This window comes from Staurois parvus, unplaced genomic scaffold, assembly GCF_062004578.1.
Source record: "Staurois parvus isolate SC_StPar_1 unplaced genomic scaffold, SC_StPar_1.0 ptg000354l, whole genome shotgun sequence".
Lineage (NCBI taxonomy): Eukaryota > Metazoa > Chordata > Amphibia > Anura > Ranidae > Staurois > Staurois parvus.
Window position 1 is genome coordinate 5025400 of NW_028318150.1, and position 21973 is coordinate 5047372.

Below are 21973 nucleotides of genomic sequence, written 5' to 3' on the forward strand. Positions count from 1 at the left end.
CTAGTGTGAGCAGGGTGTGTGTACTATTTCATATGACATCTTTGTTACTATAGCTCACCCTTTTGTAGTGTGTTACATTGATGTGGTTTTTAAAAATAATTACAACACACCTCCCTCTAGTGGTAGAATTGTGCTAGAACACATTTTTTCAAAAATGAAATCTTATCAATGTAAGTTCACCAGCAGTATTACCTTTGTTTTAGCAATTTAGATATACCACAATTAGGTTGAATTAGGAAAACTGGAGAATGTAATGTCTGGTGCAGCTGTGCATTGTAGCCAATCAGCTTGTTCAATTAAGCTTTGACAAAAAAACCTGGAGGCCGATTGGATTCTATGCAGAGCTGCACCAGATTTTGCACTCCCCAATTTAGTAAATCTGCCCTATTGTGTTTAAAATTAATAGTCTACTCTATGTGACCATGTTTTTTTTTTTATGTTTTATTAAATGTGCCAATTGTCTGTAACACTGTTCGGACTTTAGAAGTAGGGGGGTGTACCCCAAACACTTGCACTAAAAATTTGAATGTCAGCGCAAATAAAATGGTATCAAGAACATTATAAAAATTGTTTTTATTATAAGTGCATAAATACATCTACAATCACCTCAACCAATTGTCTGTCTACCAATGCGTCACTAATCTTGCCAATCTCTCTGCACATACAGTGAGGAACAGAAGTATTTGAACACCCTGCAATTTTGCAAGTTCTCCCATTTAGAAATCATGGAGAGGTCTGAAATTCACTTTGTAGGTGCATTCCCACTTTGAGAGACAGAATTTAAAAAACAATTTCAGGAAATCGCATTCTATAATTTATAAAGAATTTATTTGTCTTGCACTGCTGAACATAAAGTATTTGAACACCTGAGAAGCAGCAAGAATTCTGGCTCTCAAAGACCTGTTACTGTGCCTTTAAAAAGTCCACCTCTACTCCACTCATTAATCTAACTTAGTAGCACCTGTCTGAGCTCTTTAAAGACACCTGTTCACCCCACAGTCAGTCAGACGCCAACTACTACCATGGGCAAGACCAAAGAGCTGTCAAAAGACACTAGAGAGAAAATTGTGGACCTCTACAAGGCTGGAAAGGTCTACGGGGCAATTGCCAAGCAGCTTGGTGAAAATAGATCAACTGTTGGAGCAATTGTTAGAAAATGGAAGAGGCTAAAGACGACTGTCAGTCTCCTTCGGACTGGGGCTCCATGCAACATCTCACCTCGTGGGGTATCACTGATGATAAGAAAGGTGAGGAATCAGCCCAGAACTACAAGGGAGGAGCTGGACAATGACATAAAGAGAGCTGGGACCACAGTTTCAAAGGTCACTGTCGGTAGAACACTACGCCGTCATGGTTTCAAATCATGCATTGCACGGAAGGTTCCCCTGCTCAAGTCATCACATGTCCAGGCCCGTCTGAAGTTTGCCAATGACCATCTGGATGATCCAGAGGAGGCATGGGAGAAAGTCATGTGGTCAGATGAGACCAAAGTAAAACTTTTTGGTCTAAACTTCACTCGTCGTGTTTGGAGGAAAAGAAGGATGAGTTGCATCCCAAGAACACCATCCCTACTGTGACGCATGGGGGTGGTAACATCATTCTTTGGGGGTGCTTTTCTGTGAAGGGGACAGGACGACTGCACTGTATTAAGGAGAGGATGAATGGGGCCATTTATTGTGAGATTTTGAGCAACAACCTCCTTCCCTTGGTCAGAGCATTGAAGATGGGTCGTGGCTGGGTCTTCCAACATGACAACCCGAAGCACACAGACAGGATAACCAAAGAGTGGCTCCGTAAGAAGCATATCGAGGTTCTGGAGTGGCCTAGCCAGTCTCCAGACCTAAATCCAATAGAACATCGTTGGAGGGAGCTGAAACTCTGTGTTGCTCAGCAACAGCCCCTGAAACTTGACAGATCTAGAGGAGATCTGTGTGGAGGAGTGGGCCAAAATCCCTGTTGCAGTGTGTGCAACCCTGGTCAAGAACTACAGGAAACGTTTGACCTCTGTAATTGCAAACAAAGGCTTTTGTACCAAATATTAACACTGATTTTCTCAGGTGTTCAAATACTTATGTTCAGCAGTGCAAGACAAATAAATTCTTTAAAAATCATACAATGTGATTTCCTGAATTTTTTTTTAAATTCTGTCTCTCAGAGTGAGAATGCACCTATACAAGGTGAATTTCAGACCTCTCCATGATTAAAAAGTGGGATAACTTGCAAAATCGCAGGATGTTGCAAAATCGCAGGATGTTCCTCACTGTAACAGTGTTTTTACTATTCCCAATCCAGGCTTAAGAAAGGGGTTGGACTCCAAAATGTATTGCCTTTAACTGTCATATTAGTTTACTTCCCATGCCATGAGCATACCCTGAGGATGCTGCTTGTTGTACAAGTAGGTCCTGGACTGTGTAAGTCACTCGCCTTCTGTAATTTCCTGCTGTTAATACACTGCCTCTCTGCTGAGTCCCTCATCTGTCACTGCAGCCCTACATCACCTTGTTGCACATTTCATCTTATTATTATTATACAGGATTTATATAGTGCCGACAGCTTGCGCAGCGCTTTACAATATACAGGGAGACAGTACAATTACAATACATTTCAGTACAGAAGGAATAGGAGGGCCCTGCTCGTGGAGCTTACAATCCAAATCTTAGAGATCAATGCTTACTTTGTGGATGCGGCTAGTTGCCTTCACCTGTTCTGGACTGCAGAACCAACTTGCCTCCATTAAACCGATGTGACTCACCATTCTCCACAGCTGGATTCCACATCTACTGCCACTATCTCTGATCACATTCTGACAAGTGCCTGATTCATTTTCAAGTGCAAGTGTGTAATTATATGCCACTGGTAACAAACTTTTTTTCTATACTCAAGACCAGTATCCTTCTGTCTTCTCGGTTTTAACCCTTTCCCACTATCCAAAATTAAAAAAAAAAAATGTGCCCAGGCATTCAATTTAAAAGCCAACTCCATTTAAAGAAGATAAACCCCCCACACACACACCCCAAGTGTGGGGTTCCACTCTCCTGCAACAGCTGTCTAAATTGAAATCGGCATGGCTGTGTAGGGATGCCCGCAAAGCCATGCCATTCATTCACAGAGATCTGTGAATGTATGAACTATAAGTCCCGTCTGCCACCATGGCAGACAGAATTGCAGTACTCGATGGAATACAAGTGTGGTAATGAGCACACTCATAGTAAACTGACAATTCCTCCAGAGGTATAGACAGAGAGCTGGAGTAATGGTACTGCAGGAACAGTTAAAGGGCAAAAATGTATAAACCTACTACAGGACAATTTTATGGTACAGTTTATAGAGGCCCGAACTAGGAATGATGCTCTGCTGGATCTGGTAATCTCAAACCATTCAGAGCTTTATTACTAATGTCCATATAAAACAATATCTGGGTAGCAGTGACCATAACATGATTTCTTTTATGGTTAGCTGTAAACAAGCATATACGGGAAAAATAAAAACACTAAACTTTAAGAGAGCTAATTTTCCAAGACTGAGAGCTACGCTCCAAGACTTAGACTGGGAGGGAATATTGGCATCTAAGAACACAACACAGAAATGGGAGTTCTTCAAAAAGTCTGTATGTGAACACTCTGCACAATATATTCCCATGGGCAACAAGTTTAAAAGGCTAAAAATCAAACCTATCTGGCGTATGGCCAAAGTTAAAAAAACTATAAATAATAAGAAAAGAGCTTTTATTAAATATAAAAATGAAGGAATGCTATCATCATTTAAACATTACAAAGAATATAACAGAATATGTAAAAAAAGGAAATCAAGGCCACAAAAATTGAAAACGAATAACAGATTGCAAAAAATAGCAGGACAAACCTCCATAAATTCTTCAAATATATTAATAGTAAAAAGGTCCGGTCCGAGCATGTAGGCCATCTACAAAATAATCTAGAGTGGGTGACTGGGGACAAAGAGAAGACAAATTTATTAAATACCTTCTTCATCTCTGTGTATACAAAGGAGCATGGGGGAGCTCTTGTCCATAATGGGCATGGTATTGACACAGCTCCAAATGATCCACATTGGCTCACAACTGCTATAATCCAGAAATATTTAGACAGAAATAATAGGTGAATAAACCACCTGGACCAGATGGCATACACCCACGGGTCCTTAAAGAATTAAGCTGTCATTTCAAAGCCATTATTTCTAAGTTTTATGGACTCTTTAATGACTGGCATAGTACCACTGGATTGGCGTAAGGCCAATGTGGTGCCAATATTTAAAAAGGGATCAAAATCTTTACCAAGTAATTATAGACCTGTTAGTTTAACTTCTATAGTTGGGAAGATATTGGAGAGTTTAATAAAAGACCACATAGATGAGTTCGGTTCGGTTTTGCAGTTCGGTTTTGGGCAACAATTCACAAAAAGAACACTGGGGAACTGGAGAAAGTACAGAGAAGGGCAACCAAACTGATACGAGGCATGGAGGAGCTCAACTATGAGGAAAGATTAGAGGAACTGAATGTATTCTCTCTTGAGAAGATTAAGGGGGGATATGATCAACATGTATAAATACATCAGTGGTTCATGTAGTGATCTCGGTGTAGTTATTCACCCTGAAATCATCACAGAGGACAAGGGGGCACTCTATGTCTGGAGGAAAAGAGATTTAATCTCCAAATATGTAAAGTTGATCCAGGGAGCCTCTAGGGTTTTCAAGAAGGAATTTTTTTCCCCTGCAGGAGCAAATTGGATCATGCTTTGCTGGGTTTTTTTGCCTTACATATTGCATGTGCATTAAAACAGAAATGAGCACATTTATTTAACGATTTCCCAAAACAGTTATTCAAGGCATGCAAGAATTATAACTGTTACAGGTGCTTATGCTCTCAGTAAGCTGTCAAGCCATCACGTGCCAGTTGTCACAATCAGGGCTGAAACAACTAATCAACTATTTTCATAATCGATTAGTTGGTCTGCATACAGAATGCATTATTTTGTTTACATATCAAAAAATACAGTGCAGTACACATACAGCTCTGTACACGGTTCATACATGTCAGTAAGTGCCTGAGAACTTGTGAATGTGTGAGGAGCAATACCTCGTGGGACATATAGTTCTGGGCAGGAGAAAGAAGTGAGTAATTCTAAAGGCAGAAATTGTTTTATTTTGCTATAGGGGCACTCTATACTATACTATATGGCTAGCTAGGGGGGCACACTGAAGGCAGGATATCTCAGAAGAGGAGAATCGCGGCTGCTCTGTGCCAAACTACAGAGAAGGTATGATAAATTTGTAGTTTAAAAAAAAAAAAAAAATATCCAAACTTTACAATCACTTGAAGGGCTCTGTGCACGGAAGATCAGCGTCTGAACCCAGAGAAGCTGGAGGCTGATAGACTGAAGGTAATACAAGGCATTATAATTTAAATTTAAAGTAAAAAAAAAAAAAAAAAAAAAAAAAAAAAAACTTACCTGTATTGTGCATTATATTTAAAATGATTACATCCAAGCAAAAAAGTCTCAGCCTTTAGTACTACATTAATATAAATGATTTCTATCCCCCCCACCCTTCATATAGCTTCTTGTCTGACTTCCAGCTAAAATACCCTGTACATCCTACCTGAGGGTATATTTATTAATAATATATATATATATATATATATATATATATATATATATTTATTATTTTATATATTAATACTTTTACAGGTTTCATAGTATAAATTAACTCCTTATAGTAGTAGTTCTGTTTTTGTACAGGGCTAATTTTTGTTCTGACCCGATCATGACAGGAAATTAAAAAGCACACTGCTGCTACTAAATGTTTTATGCTGGCTGTCCATGTATTGATTTTAGGACAAGAATATTCGTTCAAAAATTATTCATACATTCGCCGAATGTACAAATGTCACTGATGTGACCCTACCAATGATTCGAAAAATGAACAAACGTTCTTAAAACATAAATTTTCAAAGGAAAAAATGGTTTGTGTATGGCCAGCATAAGTGACAGCAGGTACAGTTAGCTTGTTTCAACCTACCTGCCTATGACAAGGCAGGATGTCATGAACAATATTTTACAATTCCATCTGAAAATCTGCAAAACAGCGTTTTAGGTCTTTTTACATTTTTCTTTAAATAAAAAATTGGATCTTACAGTCTGATGATATGTACCAGATTCAACTTCTAATAGTGTATATACACTGTATCTCTTCTGTGTGTTATTCTCAGAGTGGATTAGATATTTTCTTCCCCAACCATATAGCTGGTTAGTTATATTTACCACTGCATATAGATATTGAAGAAAAAAAATGGTCTTTAAACTTCACATAATAACTAAATTATATACCAAACTTTTTATTTGAGGTTTTTATCCAATTAATTGAAACAATAATTTGCCAATTATTAGATTAAGAGAATAATCGTTAGTTGCAGCCCTAGCCATAACTGATCAAACAAAGGCTAAGATGGCAGCTTCCTTGGCTGTAAAGGATAGGAGGTTCTAGAAACACTTTAAAACACTGCACATATGTATAGAGCCCTTAAAAAATGTTATACGCAAGGAATCATAAAAAATGCACAATCTGCCTAAGATCAGACTACATGCCAACTACTACAACAACTGACAAAACATGTGCAGCGTTACCTGGCAAGTCCAATACCAAATCCAGCAAATCTGTTTAGCTGATCTGAAAGAAAAAAAAAAAAAAGTTTACATTTAGAGGCAAATATATCATTGTTGGGACATGCAAACCTTTCCCTAATAATATTTTAAAGAGGAACTACACTGCATCTGAGCACCAAAAATCATAAATACTAATTCATTTTTAATATTCAAATAATTTTGAAAAACAGCCCCTAGTATTTCTGGCCAAAGCCATCTTGATTAAGGGCAGATGATTTGTGTAGCATTTTCTTCCTGGAATCCATCTGCCCTTAGCTGAGGCAGGATGATTGTTCTTAGCTGAGAAAGCTTCTCCCCTCCTGAAGACTCTTGGGATGTGTGCCATCATTTGCCTAGGCAAGAAGTAACTGTTGAAATGTAAAAAAAAAAATGCTAGCAGCACAAGGTTTAAAAACAGTCAATATTGACTGAGAGAGTGAAGTTCCACTATTTTCTCTATAAATAACAAGCATGCTATTTACCTGCTGTGTGCAGTGGATTTGCACAGAGCAGCTCCCCCTTCCTATCGGGTGCCCCCCATAGCAAGCACCCTCTTCTCCGTGTGTCCATTCACACACGGAGAAATGGCTCGGCCGCACCCGCTCTCTTCTTATTGACTCACTGGCTGTTATTGACAGCTAATGAGGAGAGGGAGTCCTGGGAAAGCAGAGACTCCAGTGCACATCGCTGGACCAAGAGGGGGCTTAGGTGAGTATTAAGGGGGCTGGGGGAGCTGCTGCACAGAGAAGGTTTTTTTACCTTCATGCATAGAATGCATGAAGGTAACAAACCTAGAGCCTTTACAACCACTTTAAGCAAACAGCAAGGAATGTACCCAGTGTGACAGCTGACCTTACGTTCAGTCACTGACTACTATGAATTATTTTTCTTGGATCTCTAGAAAGTAATATAGATGGGACACTGCAATTACATGTTTATCATTTACAGAAGAACGATGAACCAGCAAAAATGGGATCACTGCCAAATCCTTTCACTATGACCTACAGCTCAGTTACAGGCTTAAATTAACCGAAAAGACACAAGATAATCACATCTGCCTAACTAAACGAATGAAAAACCTAAAATTATATTATATACTAGATTTTCCAAGGATATTTTGTACAAAAATTCTCAGTACATTTGGTGGCTTGACGAATGTCATTCAAAAGTACTTCAAAATTTTATTTGCTTTTAACATTCGATTTTAGAACAAATGGACTTTACTGAATGAAAACCACTACTAGAAATTAATTTGATAAAAGTTTTCTCCTGTTCCTGAATTTGCTCGTCACTGTGGTAAAAAAAAAAATGTAGATTTGACACCTCTAATAATTAAAAAGAAGGGAAAAAAAAAAAAAAACACACCACAAAAACATAACGAAATGTACAAAAGGATTTGAAACAAAATGCTACTACAGTAGGGATCACCAAACTATAGTCCGCAGGCCACAGCTGACCTTCTACAAGATTTAACCCTGCCCATTTCCTGATCACGGGTTGCAGGAAAGAAAATCACTCGATTCCCCCATCAACAATGACTGTGATCTCTCCCACAGTGCCATTGTGATCTGCCGGTGGGGATCCTTCCCTGCAGGCAGAACATGATTGCTGCTAGTGGCTATAGCAGCCAGCAGTGATTGCATGCAAAAAAAAAAAAAAAAAAAAAGCACGACAGGCTGGTTGTACTGAAGTTGTTCGAGGGATCGATTTGAGTAAAAACAGTCTGCCCATAGATGGATCGAATCTGGGCTGGTCTCTGCTGAATCAGCCAAGATTCTATCTATCTATGGCCGGCTTAACTCTCACTGACATTTCTGCACTCCATTATTTCACTTATTAACTTTCTAGGCGACATTGGTTTCATCAGACATAAAATGCTAAAAAGTGTGTGTGTGTGTGTGTGTGTGTGTGTGTGTGTGTGTGTGTGTGTGTGTGTGTGTGTGTGTGTGTGTGTGTGTGTGTGTGTGTGTGTGTGTGTGTGTGTGTGTGTGTGTGTGTGTGTGTGTGTGTGTGTGTGTGTGTGTGTGTGTGTGTGTGTGTGTGTGTGTGTGTGTGTGTGTGTGTGTGTGTGTGTGTTGCAGATCTGTCCTTACATTCTGTCTGGTAAAACCATTGTCATCACTGACAGTAAGGCTGGTGTTCTGCTGTGTTGCGTTAAGGTGCGTACCTTCTATGAAAATTAACAGGCTTCTAGAGTACCAGAATGGACAAGTAGTATTTTTTTTTTTTTTTTCAAACATTGCATACCACAATGCGCAGCAGTGTATTACCATACGATATACACTATAACCCACATTCGTCGGAGCTGTGTTGTCTAAGTGTGCCATTTTTGCAGTCTTTTTTTGCCCTTCTTTGATTTTACCTGTTTTTTTGGCCAGTAACAGACTTCCTATCTAATGGTGGCTCCACTCTGCAGAGGAGCAACAGTGCCACCCTTGGACAGCAGCATTGTCAATCTGGGGAGAAGGTAGTGTTAAAATGCAGAAGCAGATTTAGATGGAGTTGACTAACAAAACCATGGTTACCCTTACTGGTAATGGTATTTCCGAGAACATTCTAGGACAGCTAATAGGTTCTGCCTTCAACAGAAATCACAAACCAGAGAGAGATTAAAAAGCCCCTCCTCACAGCCTCAGTTGTTGTAAGTAAAGAACCTTCACTAATGTGGGGATGAGGGAAATTTTTTTTAGGTAAAAATGCAACAATTTCAAACCACTTTAAACCATGTTTAAAACATTTGGACAAATTAGATCTGAACACTGTCCTGAAAGGTTCTTGGAAATACTGCTATTGGCAGGAGTAACCATGGAGTTCTCAAATCATCTTCCAGGACAGCTACTTGAGAGGATAAACAAGTAAACATACCTTGGGAAGGGTGGGGGGCCTAATGGTTGCAACACCATCCTTCTGAAGAACAAGTACTGGCTGAACAACATTTCAAAACAGCAGTACTTCTCATAAGCATTGCTTGAGGATCATATCATAGTCTTTGAGATTTCCCACAAAGCACCAGTCCTCTTTGCTCCCGAAGCGGCCTTCGACCTTGAGGATTGAGCTTTAATTCTAGTAGGCAGAAACTGACCAGAAGTGATGAAATCTGAAAGAATAGTATCCTTAATCCATAAGGCCATGATACTCTAGATGGCATGGAGACCTAGATGGGACCACTGTACAAGACTAGAAGTTGAATAGATCTTTGTCACACAAATTTCCAGAAAACGCAAAAGGGTCACCACCTGCACCTAAAGGGTACTGGACAACAAACCCCTTTTAATCCCTTCCTGGAGTAAATCCAGAATTGAAGGAGAATCCAGATGGAACACCAGTCCCTGTGATAATAAATCCGAACAATTCTGCAGAAACCAGGTAGAACAGACTGCCAGAGACTTCCATTTTGGACCATTGGAGCTGTCAAAATTACTTCTGCTTGGTCCTGGATGATCCTCCTGATCACTAGGGGTAGCAAAGATATCGGGAGTAGGCATATCAACACCTGAACTTCCTTTTTAAGGCATTAAAAGCAGTAATGTTTGGACCTTGAAGTAGGGGACACTCCCCGAAAGCTTGTCCTCAAAATTGTATATTTGTGCAAATAAAAAAAGTATCACGGACAGTACTCAGTTGTTTCTGTCTCAAAAAGAAAGAAATAATACACAGTGCATTATCCTCATAAAATAAATACTACAAATCAATGTGTGAATTCACTAAACTGTGTAACACACATGTGATCACTCTTCAGTGAAAATATGTGCATAAAACGTGTTCATGAACCATTCAAAGATGCCAAACAAGTGAAAAAGCCAGTGTCCACTTCTAATTAAAGTATGGAGTAAATACCCTTACCAAAATACAACAATAATCTCGCCTTAATGCCATCCAGATATAATGCGACAATCAGATAGCCCTCATGGAAGGATCTTTAAGGATACCACACTCCCTTGTTGTCATCTGGGTTCATCAGCATACATACTCCACAATCCTCCACATACCATGCTCCATCAAGATGCCAATATATGAAGAATATAACAGTGTAATATCGCCAACACACCATATAAAATACTTTATTTATTAAGCTCACATAATATTAGCCTTTAAAACCGCCTTAAAAACGGATATTCCAAACCTCTCTGTTGTCCATAGAATATCCAAAATAATTGGCATGCTTCTTGCCACTTTCCAAAATGGCTGCTACTCCGCTTCCGGTTCCTGTGTGCGTCTGACATCACTTCCCTTGATGTGTTTCGTCATCGGACATACTCATAATATTTAATATTTTGGACTTTATAGTTATTTTCACATTGTAGGATAACATTTGTTTGGGTGGCATATTTATTTATTATATATGATACAAATATTATAAATTGAGTTGCAGTTCAGTGAGTAAAATAACTATTTGATCCCCTACCAACCAACAATAATTCTGGCTCCTACAGACTGGCTATGTGCTCATGTGGTACAAAGATTAGTCCTGTCAATTTAAGAAGGCGCTCCTAACGACAACTCATTATGTGTATATAAGATACCTGTCCACAGAATCTCTTTCTACCATTCAAACCTCACCACCATGGGCAAAACTAAACAGCTGTCAACAGATGTTAGAGGCAAGATTGTAGACCTGCACAAGACTGAAATGGGCTACAAGACCATCAGCAAGACGTTTGGTGAGAAGGAGAAAAATGTTGGAGCTATTATTCGCAATTGGAAGAAATACAAATTAACCATCAATCGTCCTCGGTCTGGAACTCCATGCCATATTTCGCCTCATGGGGTAAGGATGATCATGAGAAAAGTGAGGGATCAGCCCAAAACTACATGGAATGAGCTTGTGAAAGATCTCAAGGCAGTTGGGACCACAGTCACCAAACAAACCACTGTTAACACATTATGCCACCATGGATTGAAATTCTACAGTGCCCACAAGGTCCCCCTCCTCAAGAAGGCACATGTACAGGCCCGTTTGAAGTTTGCCAATGAACATCTAAATGATTCAGAGAAGGATTGGAAGAAAGTGCTGTGGTCAGAAGAGACCAAAATTGAGACCTTTGGCATTAACTCAACTCGCCGTGTTTGGAGGAAGAAAAATGCTGACTATGACCCTAAAAACACCATCCCTACAGTCAAGCATGGAGGTGAAAACATACTTTGGTGCGGTTTCTCTGCTAAAGGTACAGGCCGACTTTACAGTATTGAGGGGCCAATGGACAGGGCCATGCATTAGAAAATCTTAGATGATAACCTTCTTCCCTCAGCCAAAACACAAGATGGGTTGCGAATGGGTCTTCCAGCATGACAATGACCCAAAACATACCACCAAGGCAACAAAGGAGTGGCTGAAGAAGAAGCACATAGTAATATGACGGACGCAAGGTGGTTCTCTCATTCTGGGAGGACATCATATGACGTCCTCCCATTCTAACCGACGATCGGCTGTGTGCTGTGTCCCTCGGACAAAGCGGATCACCGATCCATGGAAAGAGCCGAAGATGTCGGCTCGGTCATGTGATCAGCTGTGTCCAATCATAGCTGATCACATGTAAACGGGGAAATGCCGGTTATCGACATTTCTCTCCCCACGAGCTGTCACGCTGACAGCTCGTGAGGAGAGGAGAGCCGGTAATCGGCATTCCTCGGAGGGGACATGTACACAGATCATCAGAGCATTGATGATCCGTGTGCCCTGATGATCTCTGTAGTCCCAGCAGCGCCACCTGTAGTGTCCATCAGTGCCAGCTCTCAGTGCTCATCCATGCCACCTGCCAGTGCCCATCAGTGCCACATCAATGCCACATATCTGTACCCATCTGAGCTGCCTTTCACTGTCACCCATCAATGACAGTCAGTGCCTATCAATGTCAGTCAATGCCACTTATCAGTGCTGCCAGTGCCGCCTATCAGTGCCAGTCAGTGCAATATATGAGTGCTGCCTTTCAGTGCCCATCAGTGATGCCTGTCAATGCCCATCAGTGCCGCCTACCAGTGCCTCCTCATCAGTGCCCATCAGTGCCACCTATCAGTGTCCACCAGTGCAGCCTATCAGTGCCCATCACTGCAGGCTAATTAGCACAGATCAGTAAAGGAGAAAAATCACTTATTTAGAAAATTTTATAACAAAAACTAAGAAAAAACTTTTCAAAATTTTCAGTGGTTTTTGGTTTAAGAAAAAATAAAAAACCCAGAGGTGATTAAATACCACCAAAATAAAGCTCTGTCACAAAAAATAATAAAAAATTCATATGGGTACAGTGTTGCATGACCGCGCAATTGTCATTCAAAGTGCAACAGCGCTGAAAGCTGGAAATTGGCCTGGGCAGGAAGGGGGTATAAGTGCCCTGTAGGCTTGTGGTTAAGGTCATGGAGTGGCCTAGCCAGTATCCAGAACTTAATCCTATAGAAAATGTATGGAGGGAGCTGAAACTTCGAGTTGCTAAGCGACAGCCAAGAAACCTTAAGGATTTAGAGAAGATCTGTAAAGAAGAGTGGACCAAAATCCCACCTGAGATGTGTGCAAACCTGGTAACCAACTACAAGAAACATCTTATCTCTATGCTTGATAAAAAGGGTTTCTCCACCAAGTACTAAGGTAATAAGTCATCTTTTACTTGGGAATCAAATACGTATTTTACTCAATGAACTACAACTCAATCTATAACATTTGTATCATGTGTATTTTCTGGATTTTTGGTTGATATTCTGTCTCTATCATTTACAATGCGCCTGAAAAATTATAGACCCTTCATTTCTTTGTAAGTGGGCAACCTTACAAAATCTGCAGGGGATCAAATAATTATTTCCCTCACTGTACGCAAGCACTGTTTCAAGACTCCATATTGGGTCTATTCAAGTTTAAACTTGCTGCAGATTGATTTCTGCATATTTAAACTTATTTCAGAAGGTGCTGTCTTGTTTTCACTCTTTTACTACAGTCTGAACTGATATTTCTCACAGGCAGGACATGATTGAAGTTGGTTCACTATATTCATTATTATTTTGTTATTTTTATACGAATGTAGATGGTCATTACTCCCTGAAAGAGATAGAAATTAATTGCTTTGGGAGAAAATACTGAATGAACGGTTCAGGAGATAGCAAATGCAGTTGGTGGAAATCAAGTGTTTCAAGGATTGTGAACCTGCAGGACATTGTGGAAGAAAGACTACGCAAGGGATGATGGACTAATCAGAAAAATGAGCATCTTAAACCCAAAGACCAATGGGTACATCAAAAGTGAGCTTGCATGTCATGGAATAAATATGACTGTTTTCACTGCATACCGCCCACTCCTCCAGTGTGCTCACAGAGCCAAACGCCCAGTTAGGAAGCAGCTCTTGACACCCACTATGAAGAAGTAGTTGTAATGGGCAAAGAAGCATAGAGACTGGACTTTGGAGCCATGGAAAAAAGTAATCTTCTCAGACGAAACCGTTTTATGTTTATGGATACAGGTCAAACTTCGTTCATCGCTCACCTGAACCTCTTTGAACTGACCACATCCAGCAAGCCCCTAAACATCCACCTAAAATTATTATTATTATACAGTATTTATAAAGCGCCAACAGTTCGCTCAGCGCTGTACATTACAATGGGAGACAGAACATGAGACAGTACAATAACAATACAATGCGATACACGAGGGGTTCGAGGGCCCTGCTCCTTGGAGCTTACAATCTAGGATGGAGGGGATAGTGGTACAGGAGGAAATGGCTGTGGGGGATGGAGTGGTAGGAAGAGTGGAGGAGGGCGGAAATTAGCAGGGGGTGGGGTAGGCTTCCCTGAAAAGGTGGGTTTTCAGGGTGCGCCTAAAGGAGAGGAGAGTAGGTGATAGTCTGATGGATTGGGGTAGGGAGTTCCAGAGATTGGGTGATGCCCTGGAGGCGGGCATGGGAGGAGGAAACCAGGGACTAGAGATAAGGAGGTCTTGTGAGGAGCGGAGAGAGTGCGTGTTGGGTGGTACTTGGATATTAGGTCGGTGATGTAGTTTGGGGCAGTATGATGAACAGCTTTGTACGTCAGTGTTAGGATTTTGAATTTGATCCGTTGGGCAATCGGAAGCCAGTGGAGGGATTGGCAGAAATGGAGTGGTTGGTAAGGTGGATGAGTTTGGCTGCCGTATTCAGGATCGACTGAAGCGGGGATAGCCTGTGGCGGGGCAGGCCAGTGAGGAGGGAGTTACAGTAATCGAGTCGTGATATGATGAGGCAGTGGATGAGCTGCTTAGTGGTTTCTGGGGTTAGGAACATGCGGATTTTGGCGATGTTAAAATCATGTTTTGGGAGTGCTTTACTGCTTATGGACCAGAAACACTTCACCCCATCGAAGGCATGATTGACAGTAGTATGTAGGTGCTCTGAAAGCAAAACTGACCCCAGTACTAAAGAGGCGGTTTCCTAATGGAGATGGAATGTTCCAGCAAGTTGAAGCTCCCTGCCACAATTCCAAGTTCATTAAGGACTTTTTTCCCCAAGAAAAAATGTAAAGTTTTGGAATGGCCCAGAAATTAATCAGACTTCAACCAGATAGAAAAATTGTGGGCCATTTTGAAGGCTCACATAAGAAAAATGCATTGTACAACAAAAATTAAAATGATAGAAAATGTTCTTCAAGTGTGGTTTAGGAACCCTGAAGTGAAGGATTTGTGCAAACAATTAGTGGCATCAATGCCTAAGAGGGCAAGCGAGGTAATTAAAGCTAAGGGAGGCCATATCAATAACTGACAGATAGTAAGTGTACAATCCAAGCGCATCAGTTTGATGAAGCACACACACATCATACAAAACAGTAGATTCTACTCCTGTTGTATGCAGGATACATTTCTCATACAAATTAAATTAAAGTGGTTGTAAAGACAGTTTTTTTTTTAAAAAACCTCCTGCACTCTATGCATGAAGGTAAAAAAAACCTCCTGCATTCTATGCATGAAGGTAAAAAAAACCTCCTGCATTCTATGCATGAAGGTAAAAAAAACCTCCTGCATTCTATGCATGAAGGTAAAAAAAACCTCCTGCATTCTATGCATGAAGGTAAAAAAACCTCCTGCATTCTATGCATGAAGGTAAAAAAAAACCTCCTGCATTCTATGCATGAAGGTAAAAAAAAAACCTCCTGCATTCTATGCATGAAGGTAAAAAAACCTCCTGCATTCTATGCATGAAGGTAAAAAAACCTCCTGCATACAGCAGCTCCTCCTTATACTTACCTGAGCCCGATTTTGTTCCAGTGATATTTATAAGAGCAGAAGCTCTCTCAGATATCTCCCCTCCCAATTAGCTTAGAGACAGAAGTGGAAGCCATTGACTCCTGCTGCTGTCAACCACTGCCAATGAGGAGGGAGCGGGGGGAGGCAGGGAAAAGCCATGCTCTGTGCGTTTTATGGTCACCTAGGGCAGGGCTCAGGAGCAAGCATGCACGAGTGCCCCCATAACAAGAAGCATACTATGGGAGCACTCAGTTGGGGAGAGTAGCCTAAGATTTCTTGCGGGGGAACCTGAGAAGAAGACGATTGGGGCTATTCTGTGCAAAACCATTGCACAGAGCAGATAAGTATAACATGTATTTTAAAATCTAACATTTAGAATACCTTTATTAAGCTAGACTACATAAAAATATGAGTAAAAAAAGCCTTGCTAGGAGCACTGTAACCTAAAGCAATAATCATAAGGTACTTGGTCTAGGCTTATCTTAGGAAGTGCAGCTCTGAAAGTAGAGGTGGACCCCAATTTAGCATGTCCAGGAGGCTTTGTCCAGGAGGGGTCATGTCTTCCCGGTAATGCCCTCTCTATGTGAGTGAAGGGTCATGTCTCCCCGGTAATGCCCTCTCTACGTGAGTGAGGGGTCATGTCTCCCCGGTAATGCCCTATGTGAGTGAGGGGTCACGTCTCCCCGGTAATGCCCTCTCTATGTGAGGGGTCATGTCTCCTCGGTAATGCCATATGTGAGTGAGGGGTCATGTCTTCCCAGTAATGCCCTATGTGAGTGAGGGGTCATGTCTTCCCAGTAATGCCCTCTCTATGTGAGTGAGGGGTCATGTCTCCCTGGTAATGCCCTCTCTATGTGAGGGGTCATGTCTCCTCGGTAATGCCCTATGTGAGTGAGGGGTCATGTCTCCCCGGTAATGCCCTCTCTAGGTGAGTGAGGGGTCATGTCTCCCTGGCAGAACTCTCTCCCCAGTGCATACACATGATTGGCAATGTCTTCCTGGCAATGATCTCTAGATGTGAGTACTCGCCCCTTTCTCCTTGGCAGTTCCCTTTTCTATGCCCGTTAAGAGATAACCTTTATGTCTCCCGAGAGTGCCTTCCCCTCTAAGTATGTGAAATATATCTCCGTCAGTGCCCTCTCCACTGTTCATATGGCTGGTCAAGCTTCCACATCAGTGCTTTCATGTCTCTGTGCATATAGGTGTCTACGCTTCCCTGGCAGTGCTCTTTCTCCCTCCTGTCCATATACCCTCCACCTGTGTATACGGCTGGTCCTGTATCCTGGCAGTGCCCTCCTAACCCCCCCCCCCCCCCAATCCATATGACTGGTCTTGTATCCTGGCAGTGCTCACCCTCTACCCCATCTATATGGGTGGTCCTGTATCTGGACTGTGCACTCTCCATCTGTCCACATGACTGGTTCAGTATCCTGGTTATGCCCTTCCCGTATCCTCTCTCCCCTGTCTATATGACCGGTCCCGTATCCTCTCTCCCCTGTCTAAATGACCGATCCCGTAACCTCTCTCCCCTGTCTAAATGACCGGTCCCGTATCCTCTCTCCCTGTCTAAATGACCGGTCCCGTATCCTCTCTCCTCTGTCTAAATGACTGGTCCCGTATCCTCTCTCCCCTGTCTAAATGACCGGTCCCGTATCCTCTCCCCTGTCTATATGACCGGTCCCGTATCCTCTCTCCCGTCTATATGACCGGTCCCGTATCCTCTCTGCCCTGTCCATATGACCGGTCCCGTATCCTCTCTCCCCTGTCCATATGACCGGTCCCGTATCCTCTCTCCCCTGTCCATATGACCGGTCCCGTATCCTCTCTCCCCTGTCTATATGACTGGTCCTGTATCCTCTCTCCTCTGTATATATGACTGGTCCTGTATCCTCCCCCCTGTATATATGACTGGTCCTGTATCCTCTCCCCCCTGTATATATGACTGGTCCTGTATCCTCTCCCCCCTGTATATATGACTGGTCCTGTATCCTCTCCCCCCACCGTATATATGACTGGTCCTGTATCCTCTCTCCTCTCTATATATGACTGGTCCTGTATCCTCTCTCCTCTCTATACATGACTGGTCCTGTATCCTCTCTCCTCTCTATACATGACTGGTCCTGTATCCTCTCTCCTCTCTATACATGACTGGTCCTGTATCCTCTCCCCCCTGTATATATGACTGGTCCTGTATCCTCTCCCCCCTGTATATATGACTGGTCCTGTATCCTCTCCCCCACTGTATATATGACTGGTCCTGTATCCTCTCCCCCACTGTATATATGACTGGTCCTGTATCCTCTCTCCTCTGTATATATGACTGGTCCTGTATCTTCTCCCCCCTGTATATATGACTGGTCCTGTATCCTCTTTCCTCTGTATATATGACTGGTCCTGTATCCTCTCTCCTCTGTATATATGACTGGTCCTGTATCCTCTCTCCTCTGTATATATGACTGGTCCTGTATCCTCTCTCCTCTGTATATATGACTGGTCCTGTATCCTCTCTCCTCTGTATATATGACTGGTCCTGTATCCTCTCTCCTCTCTATATATGACTGGTCCTGTATCCTCTCTCCTCTCTATATATGACTGGTCCTGTATCCTCTCTCCTCTCTATATATGACTGGTCCTGTATTCTCTCTCCTCTCTATATATGACTGATCCTGTATCCTCTCCCCCCTGTATATATGACTGGTCCTGTATCCTCTCCCCCCTGTATATATGACTGGTCCTGTATCCTCTTTCCTCTGTATTTATGACTGGTCCTGTATCCTCTCCCCCCTGTATATATGACTGGTCCTGTATCCTCTCTCCTCTCTATACATGACTGGTCCTGTATCCTCTCTATACATGACTGGTCCTGTATCCTCACTATACATCACTGGTCCTGTATCCTCTCCCCCCTGTATATATGACTGGTCATGTATCCTCTCCCCCACTGTATATATGACTGGTCCTGTATCCTCTCCCCCCTGTATATATGACTGGTCCTGTATCCTCTTTCCTCTGTATATATGACTGGTCCTGTATCCTCTCTCCTCTGTATATGACTGGTCCTGTATCCTCTCTCCTCTGTATATATGACTGGTCCTGTATCCTCTCTCCTCTGTATACATGACTGGTCCTGTATCCTCTCTCCTCTCTATATATGACTGGTCCTGTATCCTCTCTCCTCTCTATATATGACTGGTCCTGTATCCTCTCTCCTCTCTATATATGACTGGTCCTGTATCCTCTCTCCTCTCTATATATGACTGGTCCTGTATCCTCTCTATATATGACTGGTCCTGTATCCTCTCTATATATGACTGGTCCTGTATCCTCTCTATATATGACTGGTCCTGTATCCTCTCTATATATGACTGGTCCTGTATCCTCTCTATATATGACTGGTCCTGTATCCTCTCTCCTCTCTATATATGACTGGTCCTGTATCCTCTCTCCTCTGTATATATGACTGGTCCTGTATCCTCTCTCCTCTCTATATATGACTGGTCCTGTATCCTCTCCCCCCTGTATATATGACTGGTCCTGTATCCTCTCCCCCCTGTATATATGACTGGTCCTGTATCCTCTTTCCTCTGTATATATGACTGGTCCTGTATCCTCTCCCCCCTGTATATATGACTGGTCCTGTATCCTCTCTCCTCTCTATACATGACTGGTCCTGTATCCTCTCTCCTCTCTATACATGACTGGTCCTGTATCCTCTCTCCTCTCTATACATGACTGGTCCTGTATCCTCTCTCCTCTCTATACATGACTGGTCCTGTATCCTCTCTCCTCTCTATACATGACTGGTCCTGTATCCTCTCTCCTCTCTATACATGACTGGTCCTGTATCCTCTCTCCTCTCTATACATGACAGGTCCTGTATCCTCTCTATACATGACTGGTCCTGTATCCTCTCTATACATGACTGGTCCTGTATCCTCTCTATACATGACTGGTCCTGTATCCTCTCTATACATGACTGGTCCTGTATCCTCTCTATACATGACTGGTCCTGTATCCTCTCTATACATGACTGGTCCTGTATCCTCTCTATACATGACTGGTCCTGTATCCTCTCTATACATGACTGGTCCTGTATCCTCTCTATACATGACTGGTCCTGTATCCTCTCTATACATGACTGGTCCTGTATCCTCTCTATACATCACTGGTCCTGTATCCTCTCTATACATCACTGGTCCTGTATCCTCTCTATACATCACTGGTCCTGTATCCTCTCCCCCCTGTATATATGACTGGTCCTGTATCCTCTTTCCTCTGTATATATGACTGGTCCTGTATCCTCTCTCCTCTGTATATATGACTGGTCCTGTATCCTCTCTCCTCTGTATATATGACTGGTCCTGTATCCTCTCTCCTCTGTATATATGACTGGTCCTGTATCCTCTCTCCTCTGTATACATGACTGGTCCTGTATCCTCTCTCCTCTCTATATATGACTGGTCCTGTATCCTCTCTCCTCTCTATATATGACTGGTCCTGTATCCTCTCTCCTCTCTATATATGACTGGTCCTGTATCCTCTCTATATATGACTGGTCCTGTATCCTCTCTATATATGACTGGTCCTGTATCCTTTCTCCTCTCTATATATGACTGGTCCTGTATCCTCTCTCCTCTCTATATATGACTGGTCCTGTATCCTCTCTCCTCTCTATATATGACTGGTCCTGTATCCTCTCCCCCCTGTATATATGACTGGTCCTGTATCCTCTCCCCCCTGTATATATGACTGGTCCTGTATCCTCTTTCCTCTGTATATATGACTGGTCCTGTATCCTCTCCCCCCTGTATATATGACTGGTCCTGTATCCTCTCTCCTCTCTATACATGACTGGTCCTGTATCCTCTCTCCTCTCTATACATGACTGGTCCTGTATCCTCTCTCCTCTCTATACATGACTGGTCCTGTATCCTCTCTCCTCTCTATACATGACTGGTCCTGTATCCTCTCTCCTCTCTATACATGACTGGTCCTGTATCCTCTCTCCTCTCTATACATGACAGGTCCTGTATCCTCTCTATACATGACTGGTCCTGTATCCTCTCTATACATGACTGGTCCTGTATCCTCTCTATATATGACTGGTCCTGTATCCTCTCTATATATGACTGGTCCTGTATCCTCTCTCCTCTCTATATATGACTGGTCCTGTATCCTCTCTCCTCTCTATATATGACTGGTCCTGTATCCTCTCTCCTCTGTATATATGACTGGTCCTGTATCCTCTCTCCTCTCTATATATGACTGGTCCTGTATCCTCTCCCCCCTGTATATATGACTGGTCCTGTATCCTCTCCCCCCTGTATATATGACTGGTCCTGTATCCTCTTTCCTCTGTATATATGACTGGTCCTGTATCCTCTCCCCCCTGTATACATGACTGGTCCTGTATCCTCTCTCCTCTCTATACATGACTGGTCCTGTATCCTCTCTCCTCTCTATACATGACTGGTCCTGTATCCTCTCTCCTCTCTATACATGACTGGTCCTGTATCCTCTCTCCTCTCTATACATGACTGGTCCTGTATCCTCTCTCCTCTCTATACATGACTGGTCCTGTATCCTCTCTCCTCTCTATACATGACAGGTCCTGTATCCTCTCTATACATGACTGGTCCTGTATCCTCTCTATACATGACTGGTCCTGTATCCTCTCTATACATGACTGGTCCTGTATCCTCTCTATACATGACTGGTCCTGTATCCTCTCTATACATGACTGGTCCTGTATCCTCTCTATACATGACTGGTCCTGTATCCTCTCTATACATGACTGGTCCTGTATCCTCTCTATACATGACTGGTCCTGTATCCTCTCTATACATGACTGGTCCTGTATCCTCTCTATACATGACTGGTCCTGTATCCTCTCTATACATGACTGGTCCTGTATCCTCTCTATACATGACTGGTCCTGTATCCTCTCTATACATCACTGGTCCTGTATCCTCTCTATACATCACTGGTCCTGTATCCTCTCCCCCCTGTATATATGACTGGTCCTGTATCCTCTTTCCTCTGTATATATGACTGGTCCTGTATCCTCTCTCCTCTGTATATATGACTGGTCCTGTATCCTCTCTCCTCTGTATATATGACTGGT

General features: G+C 42.3%; 1 protein-coding gene across 1 annotated transcript in view; it reads right to left on the reverse strand.

Annotated features, from left to right (window-relative positions):
- SLC25A46 (solute carrier family 25 member 46) overlaps positions 1-21973 on the reverse strand; it is a 63946-nt gene that overhangs the window by 38147 nt on the left and 3826 nt on the right. The window contains exon 2 of the mRNA XM_089684745.1: positions 6639-6681. Coding sequence (XP_089540871.1) covers positions 6639-6681 — 43 coding nt within the window. The remainder of the gene's footprint in view (positions 1-6638; positions 6682-21973) is intronic.